At 37.3% G+C, this 20478-nt stretch overlaps 1 protein-coding gene across 3 annotated transcripts in view; it reads left to right on the plus strand.

The window, feature by feature from the left end:
• Nucleotides 1-13513: 13513 nt before the first annotated feature.
• LOC139954916 (uncharacterized) overlaps nt 13514-20478 on the plus strand; it is a 160678-nt gene continuing 153713 nt past the window's right edge. The window contains exons 1-7 of one of the 3 annotated variants that reach the window (XM_071954906.1): nt 13514-13775; nt 15435-15576; nt 16153-17684; nt 18282-18490; nt 19426-19502; nt 19939-19997; nt 20321-20368. In XM_071954906.1, the coding sequence (XP_071811007.1) occupies nt 15555-15576; nt 16153-17684; nt 18282-18490; nt 19426-19502; nt 19939-19997; nt 20321-20368 (1947 nt within the window). In that variant the 5' untranslated portion in view covers nt 13514-13775; nt 15435-15554. The remainder of the gene's footprint in view (nt 13776-15434; nt 15577-16152; nt 17685-18281; nt 18491-19425; nt 19503-19938; nt 19998-20320; nt 20369-20478) is intronic. The other 2 variants (XM_071954905.1, XM_071954904.1) reach the window with 2 other exon arrangements.

Raw genomic sequence — 20478 nt, forward strand, 5'->3', positions numbered from 1 at the left:
TAATCATTAAATTAAGAAACAAATAAAACAGAACACACATCAAAGTTACAAAAACGTAAGCTTTTCTCCATTTGTACGATGGGGAATATAGTTGGTTTTGTTCGAGAACATTTGACTGTAATGATTCATCAATTCATGGTGAATGACTTGTTGTTCTGCTCCAGCTGCCAGATGTGCTTCGGGAGCTCCGTTGCGGTTTGGTGTTTTTTTTTTTTTTTTGTGGTTAAATGACATCTTGTAGTTTTCATATCTAAGCTTGAAAAGGGTTCCGTTAGGGGGTCCGTTATATGTAAATCTTGCAGTTGTCGGTGGTTTTCACTTCGGCCTTATATATGATGTTTGATGCCTGGCAGTTTCCATTTAGTGGGCAATTGTCCTTTTGTCGGCAGTTGCAGGCTTCCTTTTGTTACGTTGTGTGAGTGGTTGCTATGCGTTTTTATCATTAACATAAACTTCCCGAAGACATCGAAACTACACAAGATATTCAACAGAAACACCGTGAAAGTCAGTTACAGCTGCTGTATGTTATAGTAGTAATGTAGCCGTCCAACCCAATCGAAGCTGCCGCATTATTCGAGTATTTCATTTAAAACCCAGGAATAAACGTCACAAAGAGAAATTACACCCATGATAAGATTTAGTTTTAGTAGAGCATTCAATAAACAATACAATTATGTATACATTGATCAAAGTGACAATTTTTGGAAAATGTTTGCATTCTGTAAATAGTTTATTGGCGGGTATTTTTATTTTAATTGCATTAATAAGGGCATTCCTCCCGTTTGATTGAACGACGAGGCTTCCTTTTTCGTTTTTTTTTTTTGGTTGACTGGCCTGGAGAGCTTGATCGGCTCTCTTTTTCGCTTCGATCTCATCCGCAAGACAACAGGCCCTCTCCCATCTTATTTTGTACTCTGTTGTATCTTCCTTCACCAGTATGGTCCTAATGAAAATAAGAAATACACATATTCTTGCTATTAATAAGGAGGACAAGAATGCGCATACTCATTGGCAATCATTTCATACATTTCATACCAGAATCATTCAACAGAATTGTGAAGGAATTTGATCAAGTGATACAAATACAGTCAAATGTCCAGTAATGGTTTGCCACGGCCTGAACTGATAATTATTTACTTATAGTTTTAGTTCTCAAGTCAACTCACGTGTACTCGCGCATAGTCTTGTCAAAGGTTGATTTGTAACCAAAGTTTATCTCTTTAGTAGCAAACATATCGTTGACTTCCCAGCTTTCATTCTGTTTGGGATATAAATTGAATAACGTATAATTTTAAGGGATGTCTTTGGGTAGAAGGCTGAGTCCTGATATGTTTTAGTCCAAAAATTCTTATCGTCAGTCCGTTAAATCGTAATAAAAATATCGTATGAGGCCGGAAATTTATATCGTCTCTTAATGGTTTGTGTATAAAACTACATAATCCAGTCACTTTGATCGATGAACCTTAGTCGTTAAGAAGGTCGTTTCTCGAAATTTTCAATGTTCTGTAGAAATACAACATATACTGAGAATAAATATTCTTTCAAAAGTTTTACCTCATTTCCAAATTAATTTTGTGCTTAAAGTTATCTTTTAAGAAATGACTGTCACCCAAGATTGAGCCTGCATGAGCACAAAAAGGAAATAACTTGATTTACTCTCAAACCCTTTCAGTGGCGTAAGAACCAATAGAACTTAAAGTGAGATGAACAAACAGAAAAAAAAAATGTGGTGTCTGTGGTCTTTATAGGCCTAAACAAAAGTTCGATGCTACATTGGCCCATATCGGACTGTGACAATTCCGACTATATGGTTTTGAGGAACAGTTTAATAAAGTTTGAGAGTGGATAAATTAAACCCACAAACTTGAAGATTAGAAATTAGAAGAAACAAACAATCGTATACACGGGCTGCTTAGTTTGCTTATATGTAACTATGTTTGTGTATCTAAATTTAGACCGTGGGCAGTTATGTCACTAAGCTCATCCCACTTGACAAGGTATCGCGGTCTCATTGGTTCCAGGAATGGCCGCTTGGCAAAGTCTTCATCGTACAGGAACGCGGCTGCATGTGACGACAAAATATATACTTTAACTAAGAATGGTCTCTGCAACTTATTATTATAGTGAGGTATACCTGAAGGTTATAACTGATGCAAAACCAACTTCTTCCACCCATTCTTCCACCCCCCCCCCCAAGAAAAAAGGTCGACCTCGAAAAATGAAAAGCAAAAGACAAAAACAAGGAGTGGACATTGAGCTCCGGGGAATCCCCTGAATTACAACCGTTTGAAAATAGTGGCGCCCTACATGAATGCTCTATCTCTGACCGGGCGAAACTTGTATGATTCATATTTGCATTACTCTACACATGGCTATATATACCATACATTAGGCCAATATATAATGCGTTAGGCCTTATCATAACACCGAGTTCAATTCCATCGTTTTAACAAGCCTAAATCTGATTTTCGGAACACCATTGAAGTCAACTAACCAGTAATTAACACTTTGTTGGGACTGTAGTGATATTACGATTAAGTATATTGAAGACAACAAGATCATTAATTCTCCAAAAACGAATGTATTACGCTTCGATTAAAGTTCATATGCCTAAAACTACGTGCCTAACACTATTCACCATGTACATGTCAGAGCCGTATGTAGACATACGGATCATGTACATGCATACCACTGGTCCCTTGTTACTCAACGAAAGTTTCCTTTTACATGGGTGTCTATTTTCGACTGTGCAAATTAAATATTAGCCTATGTTTTCCTCCTAGTATGTTTTTCAAAGGTTAGTACTGCAACCATGTTGGCCTAAAGATAGCACCAGCCATGTATAATTGAAAGGTATATATCCTTAGGAAGATGTACTTACTAGTTTTAATGAACAAAGGAAACACCATATGGAAAGGTGGCGATCATTTGATCCGTGCATTGTCGACCTCGGGCCTTAAGTGTGTGTTTTATACCTTCCAAAACGACCGTATCGCGATCTTTTGAAAAAAATCAATGTACCGATATCATTTACTGATATCGGCTAAAACAAATTACAGTAGTTTAAACATTTCTCTTTCATAATCTTTTAACGAATCATCATTAATCTGAACTTTACTGTATGTCGTTTTCCGATTAAAAAAGTTTAAATTTTTAGTCCAGTCGGATTTATGTGCTTGCATATTCGTTTATTTTACAAGGACGCTAACTTCAAACTACTCGAATTCTCAGACCGTTTGATCAAACTGCATGGCTAAACTTGCGCAACTAACTTCAAATTCTGTTCTTTCATATTTTATAAGCCTATTTCTGATTGGTTAATGTTCACTGTATGTCTTTTTTCCATGGAATGAAAGTTTCCTTTAGAAATTTTTCTTCGAAAACCTCATTATAACGCCTCATTATTTATTCATGAGCTACGTCACGAATCAGCTTGTGTATCAACAACATTCTCACTGATGCTTCGTCCGACAATCGTATTGTGATTTCTGAGGTGAATTTCGAGTTTTGTTAAGTAATATGCAATGAAATAAGATGACGACATTGCAATAAACATAAATTAACAAGTTGAGAATCCTATTTCATAGTTTCCTTTGAAATAGGATGAATATAGTGGTATAAATTACCCACGTAAACGTTTGTAGCGAACGTACCGGCCTATAGTGCTTTATGTATTAATGCATATGGTTTCGTACAGTTAGGTTAACACTCGTATGTACGTAGGCTAAAGCTATCGTTAGGACTATCACTGGTTGTTTGTTTGGATGATACCACTGTAAGTGGGTAACTCTTTATTTTGCTTTTACAACCAATTCATTTGTAACAAATGTTATTTTCTCAAGTTCGATTTAAAGGTGTGCAGACAAATAAATGTATAAACACAACGTCATGTCTCAGTGTTCGTTTACATTCACTGCTATAATTATTTTAGCATCAATTCATTTAGAAACAAATACAGTCCCCTTGCCGGTAATGGAACAGTCCGCCTGTCAATATGCATATTCATACCGGTGACTCATAACATCGGCGGATTTTAGTCTGTGTGGCTTTGTAGAGCAAATGCTCTTTTATAGCCTAAACTTTTCCATATGATTTATTTCAAATATGTTCCTCGCGAACAAGGTCATTTTCTATTAGATTTTGGATAATTGCGTGCGGAGTCTCGTAAAGTAGCTGCCATTGGTCGGCTTACAGGTTATAAACGTGATCATTAGCCATAAAGTCCCACCCAACATACACCTCAGACCCACTGCTCTCGACTACCGATATTACCACTGTATGTGGAGAAATTGTTATGTATTAGGTAACATTTCTTTATGTGTTATACATGTAATACAGGTAATATAACGTCTGAAAAGCGCTTTGAGACATATCGCTGGTGTAAAGCGCCATATAAGAAACAAATATTGTTATTATTATAATAGTATAGTTACCGCCAATTTCTGCTTCTTCGCGTTTCTCATCGTACAGGAAGGTTGCTGCATATGAGGAAAAAAACATAACATGACTAAGAATGGTCTTTAAGCCTATTATCACAGTGAGATAAACGTATAAAATGAGCATGTGTTATTCATGTACAAGACACTATAATAAATATTATAGTAACCAGGAATACCTCCTTCTTCGCGTTTCTCAATGTACAGGAAGGTTGCTGCATGTGAGGGGGGGGGGGGGGGAAACATAACATGACTAAGAATGGTCCATAACCTATTATCATAGTGAGGCAAACGTATATTATTTACATGTTTGATACATGTAAAACACACGTTCATATTATAGTTACCCGGAATATCTGCTTCTTCGCGTTTCTCATCGTACAGGAAGGTTGCTGCATGTGAGGGAAAAAAATAACATGACTAAGAATGGTATTTCAGCCTATTATCACAGTGAGCTAAACGTATAAAATGTGCATGTGTTATTCATGTACAAGACACTATAATAAATATTATAGTTACCAGGAATATCTCCTTCTTCGCGTTTCTCAATGTACAGGAAGGTTGCTGCATGTGAGGGGGAAAAAAAACATAACATGACTAAGAATGGTCCATAACCTATTATCATAGTGAGGCAAACGTATATTTTATTTACATGTTTGATACATGTAAAACACACGTTCATATTATAGTTACCAGGAATATCTGCTTCTTCGCGTTTCTCATCGTACAGGAAGGTTGCTGCATGTGAGGGAAAAAAACATAACGTGACTATGATTGGTCTTTCAGCGTATTATCACAATGAGTGAAACGTATACTATTTACATGTGTTACACATGTACAAGACACAATCATATTATATTTACCAAGAATATCTGCTTCTTCGCGTTTCTCATTGTACAGAAAGGTTGCTGCATGTGAGGCAAAAAACATAACATGACTAAGAATGGTCATTCAGCCTATTATCACAGTGAACTAGACGTATAATAGTTACATGTGTTATATATGTACAAGACACGATCATATTATAGTTACCTTGTATTTTTGCTTTTTCTTGCTTCTCATTGTATCCGTCATGGGGTTTGCTCAGTTCAATGGCAGCAGGCGGTTGTTCTTTAGAGCTAAACATTAATGAAATATACCATTAACACAATTAGAAGTATTGACGTGACAGTGAAATTTGTCATATTGCAGAAAAGGTCGAAAGGGAATTAAATAATATAAATAATTACGACAGGACGTAGCCATTCAAATGTTAACATGTTTAATATCGGTACCGGCAGACTAGTGCAACGTGCGGCGATGGGACATTGAAACAGATCACCGCACCATCACGGGATCCCCGTACTGTCCAAACGACATAAACTAATTTTTAATATTTCCGTTTAACTCATACAGGCCTGAAATATTTACAGAGAGAAGTTTATTAAGATGGGGCAACCAACTAAGCATTTTCAAAATCGTAACTAAGGAGACCTCAGAGTTTCGAGCAGATCTTACATTATAATCAGTTGTTTAACCTCTTATTGCATAAATAATACCATCATACTCACCGACTCCAGTTTGTTAGTCTCGGAATGCTAAAGATAGCATCTTCAACGAGAACATACAGCAAGGGCAAGGCTATGACTAATAGATCGTAAAGCAGTATCATGGTTCTAACTTTCTAGACTTCGAGATGCAGATATACAACCAGACTGCTACATGTGGCACTCTGAAGCGATCATCTTCTTTATGTAGATCTTTGTTTGTGTGCAGAACTTATGGTTTCATCTGTGACGCAATAAAGTCATAATTAGCCTATAGTGGAGTGCACGCGCGCATTTGTTTCATGTGTGTATGTTTTAGTTAACAGGGATATGCTACTGCGTCGAATACCGCGTTGTGATACTATCAATGTTTTTATTCTAAAGGTTGCGCACGAAGATCATGTTTTATCCATGGTTTCCCTTGTAAATACTATGCTTGGAAAGTGCGCGTGATGCGCGATTTTTTTCACGTGTGTATGTATGTTAACAGGGAATACCGCGTTGTGACCTTATCACATTGTATCGTGTTCTTCGCGGTTGCTTACAAAATAATTATTTATTCGTTACATAAATATTGCCTAGCGTTAGATGCATGCGTTCTGCAAAGTTGGCATCCACGCTAGCTTTTGAGCAAACTTCCAGGTCGGTAGCGCCATAAATTAACATAGCCTATTTGCAGTAGTTCTTTACGGTGCGTCTAGTTCCGTACAGGGTGCGCTACAGACGATACATCGCGGAGTAGGTCCTACATTTAAATTGTAAGGGTAATCAATTTGATGAAGGAGGAGGAATCCGGTGGGGGAGGAGGGTTGGGGCAGGCGAAACCATCGCCATCCCCATCGCCTTCTCCATCTTCATTATCATCTATCTATATTATCTCTTTCGAAACAGAATTGAGCTGTTAATAGAAAGTTAGCCGTATTCGTCAAGACGCTAAGAGATGATAAATAACATCTCACGTATCGACATATATACATATTCATCCAGAATGAAAGTAGGTTATCATCATATACGGCAGGCCATATCGATTAGTGATCTTATAAATAATAGTAAATATATGGCTTCCAAAAGGCCTGTGTATATTTGTTCTCGCATGCATATCATGCACTATGTAGCTATGGCATTAGAGAGAAAAGCCACGTTTAGGAACGATATTGTAACTTCTTATATATGTTGTTGCCCATGTATATTGAGAGCCCCAGATAGGACAGGCCTCACGAAAAGGGTAAGGTGGACAAGGAGGGGATGAGGTCATGCATCTCAAGGTCCCTGGTGTGATTTGGAAAATATGAAGGGACACGAAATATAATGAAAGGGACCGAAATTAAAGATGGATTGAGAATAGTGCGTTTTGTATTCATAACACACTTGAGGAAAACTTAAGGGTGTAATTCCAGATCCTGCTGGTGACATGGTTGTCTCAGAGCACTCCGAGTCGGACCAGGTCCTATATTTGTCTTAGATACCCAGATTATAGCACGCTGCCAATCTTTCAGTGCTTAGACGCATTATAGTAATGTATGCTCTCTTACATTGGTATTCATATAAATACTTCAGTTAGGTATAGTGAAACTAAATGTACACGTACCCCTTTAAATGATTCACCTTACATTTAATTACATATATGTTGCTGTTAGATTAACATCGTACATACGCTCATGTGACCACAGCAGTAACGTGCGCGCATTGAAAGACTTGATAACAGAGTCAATTTCTTCAGTTCACCATTGAAATATCGGTCATTGGGTCCTTTTATTTTTATTTTTATTTAATGTCATTTATTTACGATTATTATACATGTATGTGGTACATCGATTAATGCATTAGTTCCGACAACAACATAGGTATGTCATCTGAATGATACAAAGGAATGATCTACATAATGCGAAAATTGAATCTGAAATGAGTACTTCTTCTTCTCTTCTTATACCGATATATAAATATACATATCATAAAAAACACACCTTCAGTGAATACAAAACTCACGCATACACACACGCAAAAATGTACATACACACACATATACATACACACATAACATACATACATACATACATACATACATACATACACACACACACACACACCCATACATGTAAATGCCCTCAATCGGGGACCATATGTTGATACTATGCAAGTGTGGACGTCTTCATATCAAGTTATTGTTTACAGGCTACAAGCGTACTTCCTTGATTGTTAATAAAACATTATGTAAATACCTGATTTGTTTATTTTTGTCATCATTTACGATCAATTATCATTATGTGATTTTCCACATGCAACTGTGGACATAATGAAAATATATTATCCAATCGTGGACACACAATAATGTGTGTACTTTCCACATACCAACTGTGGATGCGAAGGTAATTCTATCCGATTGTGGACACATTAGCGTAGATTTTTCCCAACTCTAACTGGGGACATGTGTGCATAGCATCTGTATATGCCAGGTACTTGCAACACATGACAGCTCAAACCACCACCCTATAATTTCCGAACACAAACATTAGGAATAGTCATTATTTATGATCAAATACCAATATGTGATATTCCACAATTCAACTGTGGACATCATGGGAATAACGGACTATCCAATCATGGACAGGGTATAGTGTGAGTTAACACATGGCAACTGTGGACACAACGGGAAGGCAATCCAATGCTGGAAACACCATAGTAGTTTTCCCAATTCTAACCAGGGACATGTTTGCATATCCTCCATATGCCAGATATTTTTAGCATGTGACAGCTCAAACCACCACCCTACTGTTAAAGGCATATTTTCTGTACATGTAAATAACACAAGTGCCACGTTAACATCATAATTAGTCATCACTGGCGATCAACGTGATTTCCCATATCTCAAGTGACATCATTACAGCGCTGATCCCTATTATATACACATGGTAGCCAGTGACGGATCAAGGATTCGGAAGGGGCGTGTGCCTCACCCTACCCCTTACACCGACAACTCCATTTTTGACGTTTCCATTTTTCCTCTCTCACTCATGATCTATATATATACTATATATTGTCTATCATAACGCGTGTGTGCGTATATACGCCTTAAACAATTGTAGAATTGTGCTATGAAAGCAACTGTGGCTGGTCGCGAACTCGACCGTGTCTTCAGGAAACATGACGCATTTCGGGAAGGGGGCGACCGCCCCCCCCCCTTCAGCATATTTATTTATGATATCGCTATTAATTTCAAAATAGAAAGTGCTTAGATGCAACTTACAAGGCCTGGGAAGTGTAAGGCTGGGAGGCATTTTCGGCCAAAATTTGCTTGTACGCTTCGCGCCAACTTATGGTGGCGCTACGCTTAGATAATTTGCCTACAGGCTTCGCCCCTCCCTTGGCAAATTCGTCGCTACGCGCCTGTCCAACTTTGTACAGCAAACAGCAGATACTACATCATAATTTCAGTGAGCATGAAAATGGCGTTCCAGGATGAAAAGCCTCAAAACTGTCCGACTTGCCTGAAAAAAATAACCAACAATTTTTGCGCCCCCCGCGCGCGTTCAACATGTTAATGTCAATTTCATAAGCAAGCATCTGTTATTACATCGCATGCTATCGTGTACCGTACGGTCCGTGAAAGTTGCGCAGTATACCGCGGGATGCTAATGTAAACAACGAAATGTCTTATGTGGATGGAGAAAAGCATGGAGGTCCAATTATGTCCAAACTCTCTTTTACATTAGTAATGGCGAATTAGGGGCTGCACCCCCCCCCCGCGCCTCCTACGCCTATGTGTGTAGTGCTCGGTTTCGGAAATATCTGTTATTTTTTCATTTCCTTCAGCCAAGTTTTATAATAGTCGTTATAAGAGGTTTTAATATTTGTACACCAATAAATTAACTGTGTCTGAATTTTCGAAAATTTTTGACCAACATTCTTCATCACACTTCCCTCAACTCGTGCAATTTCGACCGGTCTGTTAGGAGTTGAAGGAGGTTTTTCTATATTGGTTGTCTATAGATGAAATTTTGTACAACATTATGAGTATGTTTTGAAGTGAGTTTATTCACGAGAAATGTGAATTTTCAAATTCTGAACAAATAATGGGCGTAAAACCTTGAAAAGCGGGGCTGACGGATATTGTGGGCCGCGACGTAGAATCACCTACAAAAACAATGATTCACAGGACATGGGATGAGGTCACATGATTTGTGACTGGTGGCAATCTTCAAACGGTTATAAGTGGAAAAAAACTATTGGGAAAACTTGGTTCTCAGGCAAAAAGTGTACATCTGGTTGGTCATTTCAAGCCCGAGAAGTGCCATATCCGGTGATCTGGGTGGTATGAAAACAAGAAATTTTCTTGTACGCTGCGCGCCAACCGATGGTGGCGCTCCGCTTAGATAGTAATTCGCGCCCCCCCCCCCGGGTTAGAAAATCCTGGATACGCCCCTGTTACATCGCTTGAAATTATTTGGAAGTTTATATGATTCTTTCCGAAAGAAATGAAGGTCAACTACCAAATGCTTTGCAAATAGAGTTTGCTATTGAGTATGTCGTTACCCTTGTATACAGCCCAGTGTACCTTTCTTTTATACAAAGCTATATTACCGTATCTATCTAGAGAACGCCCGCGGCAACGCTTTAGATTGTTTGTATCGGACAGATCCTCGGGCATGTAAAGTAGCCTACATTGGGCAAGCACATTTGTTGTAGGCAGAAACGGATTCTGAGGCATGTACAGTTTGCACGCGAGAACAAGAGTATTAAAACGACTTGGCCAAGACTAGTATGTCGTTTACTCCCAAATGGAAACGATTAAAATATCGTATAAATTTTGTGGACACGATCTTAGTTAGGTGAAATTAAAGTCATCTGCCATTGGTAGTTTGCCCTAAATTGAGTGGCTGACCCATACTGGGGAAAAAATGACACCACATACTTCCAAGCCACACACCTGGAACAGTGAGACCCTTGTCAATCTCCACGCAAGTTTACGCTGGTCAATTTCTTCATCGGCAATTTGACTGGTCATTTTCATGAGAAAGCAATTGAGATGGAAAGTTTCTTTTTAAACCCTAAGTGGTATATTATAGTATCATAGTTCAGTAAATGGTATTTTTTTTACATATACAAGGACTCTTATCTTTTTAAAAGAAAGAAACATTATAATATAAATTGCGACAGTCAATGAATTTTTATTGATGATTTAGCCGCCGTTTGTAGGTGATCAGTTCTGTTATGGCCACGTAAGAATTTGGCTGTGGAAGGTAAGCACCAAAACTGCTGAAGCAGCATGTGTCCAGACGTTACAAACTGTATAGGAATTGGGTTTATACATAGTCTATGATTTGAATAATGAAGGCGTAACATTCGGGACAATATGTATAGTTTATAGATCATATCGATATAAAGACAAAGTTCCCTGCGTCATGTGGTACCGGCTTGATGTCTCTATTATAAACAATATCTCATTTGAGCCACTGATATATGGATACCTGTGTATGCCTGCCTATTGTATGACTGCCTCTATACGTACTATTGTGTACAGTGAATATATATATAGTAGCGTTAGCTCAGTGTTAGTTAGGAGTGTTAGCTCAGTGGTTAACGCCGATGCCTTCCAATCATAAGGTCCCGGTTCGAGTCACTTCAAGATTAATGTGTGTCGTCCAGTTACAGAGTTGTTGACAATTGACATATTAAAATATGAATCTAAGAGACTGACTTCGGTCAGCTTGCGGATGTGATTAGCCAATGAGGCTTCTTCGCCAGTTCGTTTGCAGGAGGATCTAAAATACATACATACGAACATACATATAGTATCGTAGCCACTGGGAGAATGGGAACACGTGCCTCCTCCCTTCCCCTACCCGCCCCTTGCTTCTCCCTCCCCGTCCACTCACACCCACCCCCCTCTTCTCCTTCCCCTCTTCTCCCTTCCCCTCCCCTAAATGGTGTGGAAAGTTGCTGAGTTTATAACACACGCAAGCATAGTCGTATACATAGGAGTTGACGTGATGTAATTATAGCATCATTTTGTAGTCTGGGGGCCTCGTAATCATATTACGCGCCCGGGAGAAGTACGGGGTCTACAACAAACTTTATGGGATATGTGACCAGTGAAGAGAGGGGGCCCGGCATTGTCATCGGGACCGGACCTGGCATTCGACGCTCCTGCAGTGGAGTGCACAATGGGTGGCGGATCGCACGTGGACAATGGCCCCACCTCGGATCTTCAGTCGGGCGCAATGGCGTAGGGGTATGCATGTGGGTCATGGTCACATCTCAGATCGCCAGTCATTGGGAAATGGTTCACTCCGTGGATAGTTGCAATCATCCTGGTGAGAATTGAACCCTTGATACGGTTGTATCATCACCCTTACTATTATGTTATCATTTATTAGTAAACATTGCGTTGAGTGTTACTTATATGGACCTGCTTTATAGTCTAAACAGGGAGCTGCGTTAGAGTAGCAGCTCCTTGGTCTAAATATGCACAGTGCACAGTTTTATGTCTAAATTTATATTTTCTCTTTCCGGGCAGGATCTCACAAAAGTTCAAGCTCCAACACGTTAAACAGTAGAAAGTATACGATACCCAGCTCCCCATGTGCGCGTAGCCAAGGGAGTGGGGGTTTGAAGGGGCGACCGCCCGTTCCTCCCTTGAGCATTCAAAAAATTGTTATGATATCGCTAGTAATTTCAAAATAGAAAATGCTTAGATGCAACATACTTGGAAGTGCCATTTCCAGCAATTCGGCCAAAAGTTTCTTGTACGCTTCGCGCCAACAAGTGGTGCTACGCTTAGATAGTTTGCTGACAAGCTTCGCCCTCCCTTGGCAAATTCCTCGGTACGCCCCTGCAGCTCCCCTCCCCCACACACCTTTGGTATCTTGTGAACGCCATTGCGCTACTGCACCATATCTGAAGCATATACTGAAGCATATAAAGTTCTTTAATTGAAAAAAAAATTATATTCTCAGTTTCTAACATGACTCAATCATTTGAAAACATCTAACCCTTCATATATAACAGACATTGTTGATGACTTAAACTAAAACTTGTTCTTCCGTTCATTGAAATCCTGTCTTACTGATAACTGACCGGGACGATCAATTTGAACAGAGCAAAATATTATTTGTTTCTAGAACGGGACTCTAATCACAGACCCTTGCAATCCTAATCTTACGTGTTAGAATCCCGCTCTATAGCTCATTATATCTACACTCTCTTTTGTTAAATTGTGTATAATTTCTTTTCTTTTTTATATTTGTTTAATAAACAGTATTTTTACGTTGTTTTCATTTTCGTAAACCAATCTGTGTAGATTTCTTGTCAAGGCATATTCAGAGTTGGCCATCGCCGCTTGTAGTTTGATCTACACAGTTTGCGTACCGTACTTAACAGGCATATTACGCACATATAGGACAACATACATCGGAAACTTACAATGGTTTCGCATTAATAGACGTAACTGACAGCAATGCATATACGTACAGAAGGTACATTTGAACGGCTGATATGACAGAATAAACACAGCAAGGCATAAATATCAGATATGCATTGTATTATCAAATAAAGTCTTTGATTGTGTAAATAATAAAACATGAACTTTGAAACCAGATAATCTATAGACTGATTCCTACCGATATCTAGTTAGCATCCAGGTTCGTATATTAGAACGTCACATGACCTACACGACGCCATCTTGTCAATTGGATATTCTTCATTCATGTTTCCATATGTTCTTCTTTCGTGATTTTCATCTGTTATTAAAGGATTGAAGGATTCTAGACTTAAATTTTACTCTGGATTATAAACCCACAAAGCGATGATCGTACTGGTAAGTAACGTACAGGAGACAGTAATGGTGTGAAGCTATATATGTACTGATATACTAAACACGTCATTAATAACATAGGCTATGTTAAATTTATGACAACATATTACTATATAAACATGGCGTCTTCAAGGCAATTTCAATGTATAAGAATTATAATCCATGTCTGTATAATCAGATTTCAATGTCGATTTAAATATTCCATACATTTGAAGGGAAGAATTTTAAGATCATGTTAGTCAACCTCTTATTATGTAAATCCTGGTTATTTAATAGTCCATTCATGCCACTACGACATATCTCTTCCAGTCAGAACATGTGCTATCCTTCACTTTATTGCTGTCAGATCAGATTATAAATATACTAACAGTGAGTCCTGTCGAAACTTACATTTAGAATTGTAATACTTTCATAACAGGCCTTGCGCCTTTAGGCTTAGGTCCAACTTAAATGGATGAATCGGGATGGAAATCATTTAATAGATTCCTCAAGGTATAGGCTTATTTTCAGCGTGCAATGATATGCATATGAGAGCGTCTTACTTTCTCTCTGTATGGAACATGGAGTAAAGCATGTGGGAAGATAATGGACCAGTTAATCAGTTTTACTAATATAAATCTAGTGGGAAGTTCATGGAACATAGTATAAGTTAGGCATATATGTAGGAAGTAAAGAGAACATTGAATAAGTTAAAATAGGCTTACCCGGTGGGAATGTGGTTCTTGTCTCTAAAAACCAAGATGGAACATAACAGTATTCTTAAACTCTACAAAACTTCCTGATAACTAGGAAGAATATTGAAACAATATAATAAGCGTTTTAAGTTTAAGATTTTAACTGATGTTAAAGATTTTTTGTTTTGTATGATAGCAATCACGTGACTAATATTTTTGCTTATCAGGGTGACCAGAACGATGCATGGTAAATGTTATATTACTAACATTATTAGAAAAATGTAAATCATGTAAGATTCTAAATATAAAGAAACCGTTGAAACTATTTTCCTCTGCACGAGTCTCAATCGTGCCGCTTAAAGCAACAGTTAGGCTAACAATGTAAACGTGGTAGGCTAATTCTATACACAAGAAAGTGTATTGATAACAAAGTGTCATCTTTCTCACTAATTGCATCAAATAAATGTTACTGAGGGAATAATTACTAAATTTGATTTGATCCTCAACGGTAATATTTCGTCACGTGCGCGCTTTGTATTGCTGCATTACACACATTTAAGACCAAATTATCTGATGTCACTATCGATTAGCATAATCAAATAATAAAACTTAACTTAAACAGATTTTTTAACATGCAAATGACTAACCGTTGTAACTACGATAATGAGAGAGCCTCGCAATAATTGTGAAGCCCGCCATCTAAACTGACGACCTGTAGGTGACTTTCGTAAAGGATATCACGAATATTGACAACAAAACAGAAAGTTGAATTTATCAGCGCGGGTTAATATTAGATTACTTCAAAGGTCGATGTTTTGTGTGAACGATAAACAGTTAATCAGAGATAATAAGGATAGATTCGCTTTGTTGTAATCTCTGTCGAGCCAGAGACCTGTTGGTAAAATGACTGGTCCTGTTGACTTAGAGAATTATACATTGATTTATAAAAATTTTGTTAGTTTTAACCATGCATTTTGTATCAATATAGATTCGTCAGATCATCTCTTTGAAAGATACTCATGGATAATATCACTCAACGGAAAAGAAAAGTGAAGACCCAAGTTTATCCAGCCAACCAATCACGAAAGTTGTTGCGACGTCATAATCGATGGAGCGCCTTACAGTGCAAGGTTTGTTGTAATTACATAGTTTTGTAATAGTAACTTAAGCATAAAAAAGCTTATGTTTAAAATAAAGATTGTTAAGGATTTAAGCCTCAGCATTGTATTTACTTTAACAGTGTATGATCGAGAGTTCAACGTGATTTTGTTTATATTGTTTTGATTGTTTTGTTTCTTCCTTATTAATTTGACCTAACCGATTGGAATTGTTACATGAAGATATGAACGCATATAAGGCGATACAAAATTTCATATTAATCCGATTTTACTGGTATACTTTTGTCGTTCACAGCGACTTCAAACAGATCGCACGCCGTTATAATTGTTTCCGGTTTATATATAAGCACTGAAACACACCCCATGCAAATGAGGAGGGGAGAGAGGTGGTCGGGGCGTTTTAACTAGTTGGTTTGTACAAAGGGTACCACTTAGCCTTTGCATATGTTTTTTTTTTCTTTATTTCCTGAACAAACCTGTTGATGTAAAAGAACCTGCTATGTAATATATCCAGGTATTCATATGAAATATAGTTTGATTTTCTTCGATGATATGTTGTTTTTATTTTCTTTAATTTGCATTTCTCAGACCGTATGGAGCAATTCAAAGCAGAGCTGAAAACGGAATATGAATATTCATATCGGTCCATTCGACCAATCCCTTTCTTAGAGAAACAATACCCAGTCCAACGTTTGTTTCCCGAGGGAGGAGTTGAATATCTCTCTAAAGATCAGACTAAACATCAACATCGCTGGCAGAAACTAGATTCTTACAAAGACATTTTTAACAAAAATGTAATGGAAGATAACCGATGGATTATTGAAGGTGAACCAGGGTCCGGTAAATCATTCCTAACCTTACAACTCACGTATGAGTGGTGTAATCATGACGTGGAATCTTGTCTGCGTGACGTAGACATATTGATTGTAGTTAAGATGAGACAATTATCAGGTGTGTCGTCTATTTATGATGCTATTAAATGTTTCATTTTATCCAAAGACTCTAAATATTCTATTGATGATATTAGAGAAATACTTAGTGAAGCACAAACCTCTTTAGTGATTGTGCTAGATGGGATTGACGAGTACCCTCACCACAGCCAATCAAATCACTTCATGAATATCATCAAGAAAATAATCTTACCAAAATGTAAACTTATCGTTACAACACGATCAGGTAAAATACCTCACGAATGTGTTAATTGGACTAACCGTGTAAGATTAATGGGATTTAGTACTGAAACACAGGAAAGGTACGTACGTGAAGTATTAACATCAGGTAATGATGATGAAACACTTAATGTTATCAAGGAATGGCTTCCAAGTACTTCAATCCTCTATGAATTCTATCAGATCCCTCTAATATTTGTTACGTATGCTCACCTCTCTCATGAGGCTGGAAGTGAACTGTTGCATTGTACCTCCATAACCAGTTTCTTCAGTCACGTGATCAGCTCTCTTCATAGTCATTTTGATAATAAGATGGAATGTGCTAATATGGACAGCCGATTTGTAACAATTGAGAAACACAACCAGGAGCTTTATAGACTTTCGTTTCAGGGCCTTCAGTTACAATCAGAAAGTCCTCAGTGGGAAAAAGAATTACTTACCAAAGAGATTGGAGAATCTTTCATTGAAACTTTCGTATGCATTGGGATATTACGAGAGGAGGAAAGAATATCAAACCAAACTGAAGAAACTCTATCAAATTCTGAAGTCATTAAAATTATCAAATTTTATCACAACCTTTACTGTGATTGGTACGCTGCTCATTATTTGGCTGCCGTCATCGCTAAGGTTGATGATCCCGATAATAAGTCTGATGGAGACGAAGAACTCGAAATACTAGAGGACTTGGATCCTTTTACCTTCCAGTACCTTTACCGATTTGCGTGTGGCTTAAATCATGCATGTGCAAAACACATATTAGATTATCTGAGCCATGTAGAATGTGGAGATGTCTTTGTGATGTTGTGTTTACTTGAACAACGTGGAAAGGTAGATGGCATTAAAGACAATCTGAGGGAAATCTGTTCCAGAACATTGCAGATGAGGAATCAAGATACTAGGGTGATGCAGAGATCTGTTTTACAACTGATAAACATCGCTGCTAGAGAAAAGGTATATTATAGAATAAATTCACCATTCTGAAGAACTGGTTACAAGGCGAGCGCAATGTGTCATAAGGCACACCACTGTATGTATGGTGTGCACATGTTGTGAACGCTATGTAAATGCTTGAAAAAAATCTATCTTTTATAAAAGAAAATATATGAAACGTTAACAAGTAAGGAAACCAACAAACACACTGGTTTTAATATTCAACATTTTTCGCCAATCTCCTATAGTCATGAGGATTAAATGCATCGTTAATATATAACCAGAAGAATGAACACTACAGTAACTGTTCATATAGAGACATGATACTGCTGTAACATACACGAACATTTATTATGTGCACATGAACGACTCAAATCTATCAATTCTGATCATGTGATTTCACAGAACGAATTATAATTTCGAAAACACTACGTTGTTAAAGATCAGATGATGTAAATTGCTCGACAATTATAAAGGAACTTAGACAATAAAAAACTGCGATTATCGTGCCTCATATCAGATATAAATATTTAGTAAAATAAACTGTTGATTGATGATTATTCATATTAGTCAATAAAAATACTATTAAAAAACGTTCTACTTATTCTTTCATTGCAGATACCAGTTTCAAGTTTATATCTCTTTGAGTCTTTCCAGTCAGTAGATGTCGTAACCAGTCATATTGTTCTTAAATCTCAACTTCGTATTCCAATACTAGAGAACGTTGAGCAACTTTGGTTTGAGCAAAACGGACACGAAATGACAGAAATTGAGTTGGATGGAATACTCAGCTTTATAGCAAAGTGTAAAAAACTGAAAACAGTAAGGTAAATAATGCATCTTGAAGATCTTATTCATAACAAGTACAGTGTGTCTGTCGCGGTCTGGCGAAGGGAACTCTATTGGAGTGTTTCTCTTGAAGCTAAATAAAGACTGAGAGGACCAGTGTAACATGGAGTAGTAGGTAAAGAAATGCCATAGATAAATTTATATAGTCCGGTGTAAAATGGAGGAGTAGATAAACATATGCCGTAGATAAATTTATCTTATTTCAAGTGGTTCTTCGAGTAAGCTTTCTTAGTTCATCATTAATAAAAGCACCTGTGGAAGTGAGTGTACACCGCAGTCATGTTTACCAGTATAGATAACTTTGTATCCAAAATCATTTTGATCAAGAATGACACTGTATGACTCCTGTCTGTTGGTGTGAAAAAAAATGGTTTCAAAAGAATGTGCAATGCCAGATTGCGATTCATTGACGTAGTTATGTCAAAGTTGCTGATTACAACACTTATTGACTTCGGTGCATTTGTAAAGTATACGAATGCTACCACTTCCCTATATGCGCTCTTCTCTCGTTAGTGGTAGTCCGGTAGGTCATACCCTAGTCCTCTAAAAGATTCTCATACTCCTTTTGAGAGGTAAGTTACCGCCAGGATCATTAGGCGAAGGAGCCGGGGATAGGGGACTGCAGCCCACCCCATCCCTACCAAAAAACAAAAACAAAAACAAGACGACACTTTACTGAAATTCAGACAATATGCTGATATTGTTTCAAGCACTGCCAACAAACAAAACTAGACTGCAATAATGTTTTTGATGAGAATCATTGTTTCCGTAAACGTTCGTACAAACCTGTACTGAAGACCCTGGATTCGATGGCAGCATTTGTTGGTAATCTCAAGTTTAAAAAACAACAATTTAAATCGCAGGAAATTCAAAGTTAAATCATTGTTATATTTTCGATGTGTTTTCTCCACAGATTTAACTATTCTTTGTTACCAGTCGGATTTCATCGTCGTGCACTTTTGACGTCATTAACTGAAAAAAATGTTGAAGGTAATTGCTAAAATCATGAAAATAATACTTTATCTGAATATAACTTTTATAATAACAACAGACTTAGCGTTAAAATACTTGTTACATTGACACTGGTAACATACGTGTAGTTTTTCAACTGTAATGTATTCTTTGCATTAACAATGACTAGCACCCATCTAATTATTAAACACCCTTTAAGATATCTACAAGGAATTAAATACGTAAACATAATTGATTAGTGTATATATGTGCCAATGGTTGTGGTACCTAGTGATCGAGGTTTAGTAAATCATGACAAGTAGGTGTGATGTCATTGTGCTTTGTATGTCGTTAGATACTTGGTATGACGTCACCTGTAATTGTAAGACTAAAGTTTTGTGCCTAAGATCTAAAGGATGGTCCTTAGAAAAATAAGTTATTCTACTAAATTTAAGACATTTCCATCTCTTTTCAGTGTTATGGTATCCATCAGAAGTTTGGTATCGTTTGAATCTCAACTCTGGTACTTGGCAGGTATGGATCAATTTACATAATAACAAAATATAAATAATGTGACTTACTTTATGATTCATGAATTATTTTCATCGTTTTATAAAAGAACTTTACCTCATTTTTTCTACTATGTCAAATTTCTGACAGAAATTCCCTGGTGGATTTCTTTCCGAATCATATTGCGTTAATTTTTAGAGATTTTAAGCAATTACTTTAGGTTGAAATCAACGCACCAATGTAAATGAAAAATATTAGTTAGTGCTGAAATGTAATCGCATGAAGATAGAATTACCTTTAAGCCACGCTGTCGTGATCTGAGTGTTAAATTTGTTTTAATTTCCCAGCACAAAATCGACAACACTGATCTCACTGAAGAAGACTACATTAAAGTGGTAAGTTCAGTTTACAAGACTAAGATTAATGGTTTTGTGACTTTGCCGTTGCCTTGATTTGATGTTAAGATTAATTATAGTTTTAATCAATATTCATTACTATGTATTAG

This window comes from Apostichopus japonicus, chromosome 17 (assembly GCF_037975245.1).
Source record: "Apostichopus japonicus isolate 1M-3 chromosome 17, ASM3797524v1, whole genome shotgun sequence".
Lineage (NCBI taxonomy): Eukaryota > Metazoa > Echinodermata > Holothuroidea > Aspidochirotida > Stichopodidae > Apostichopus > Apostichopus japonicus.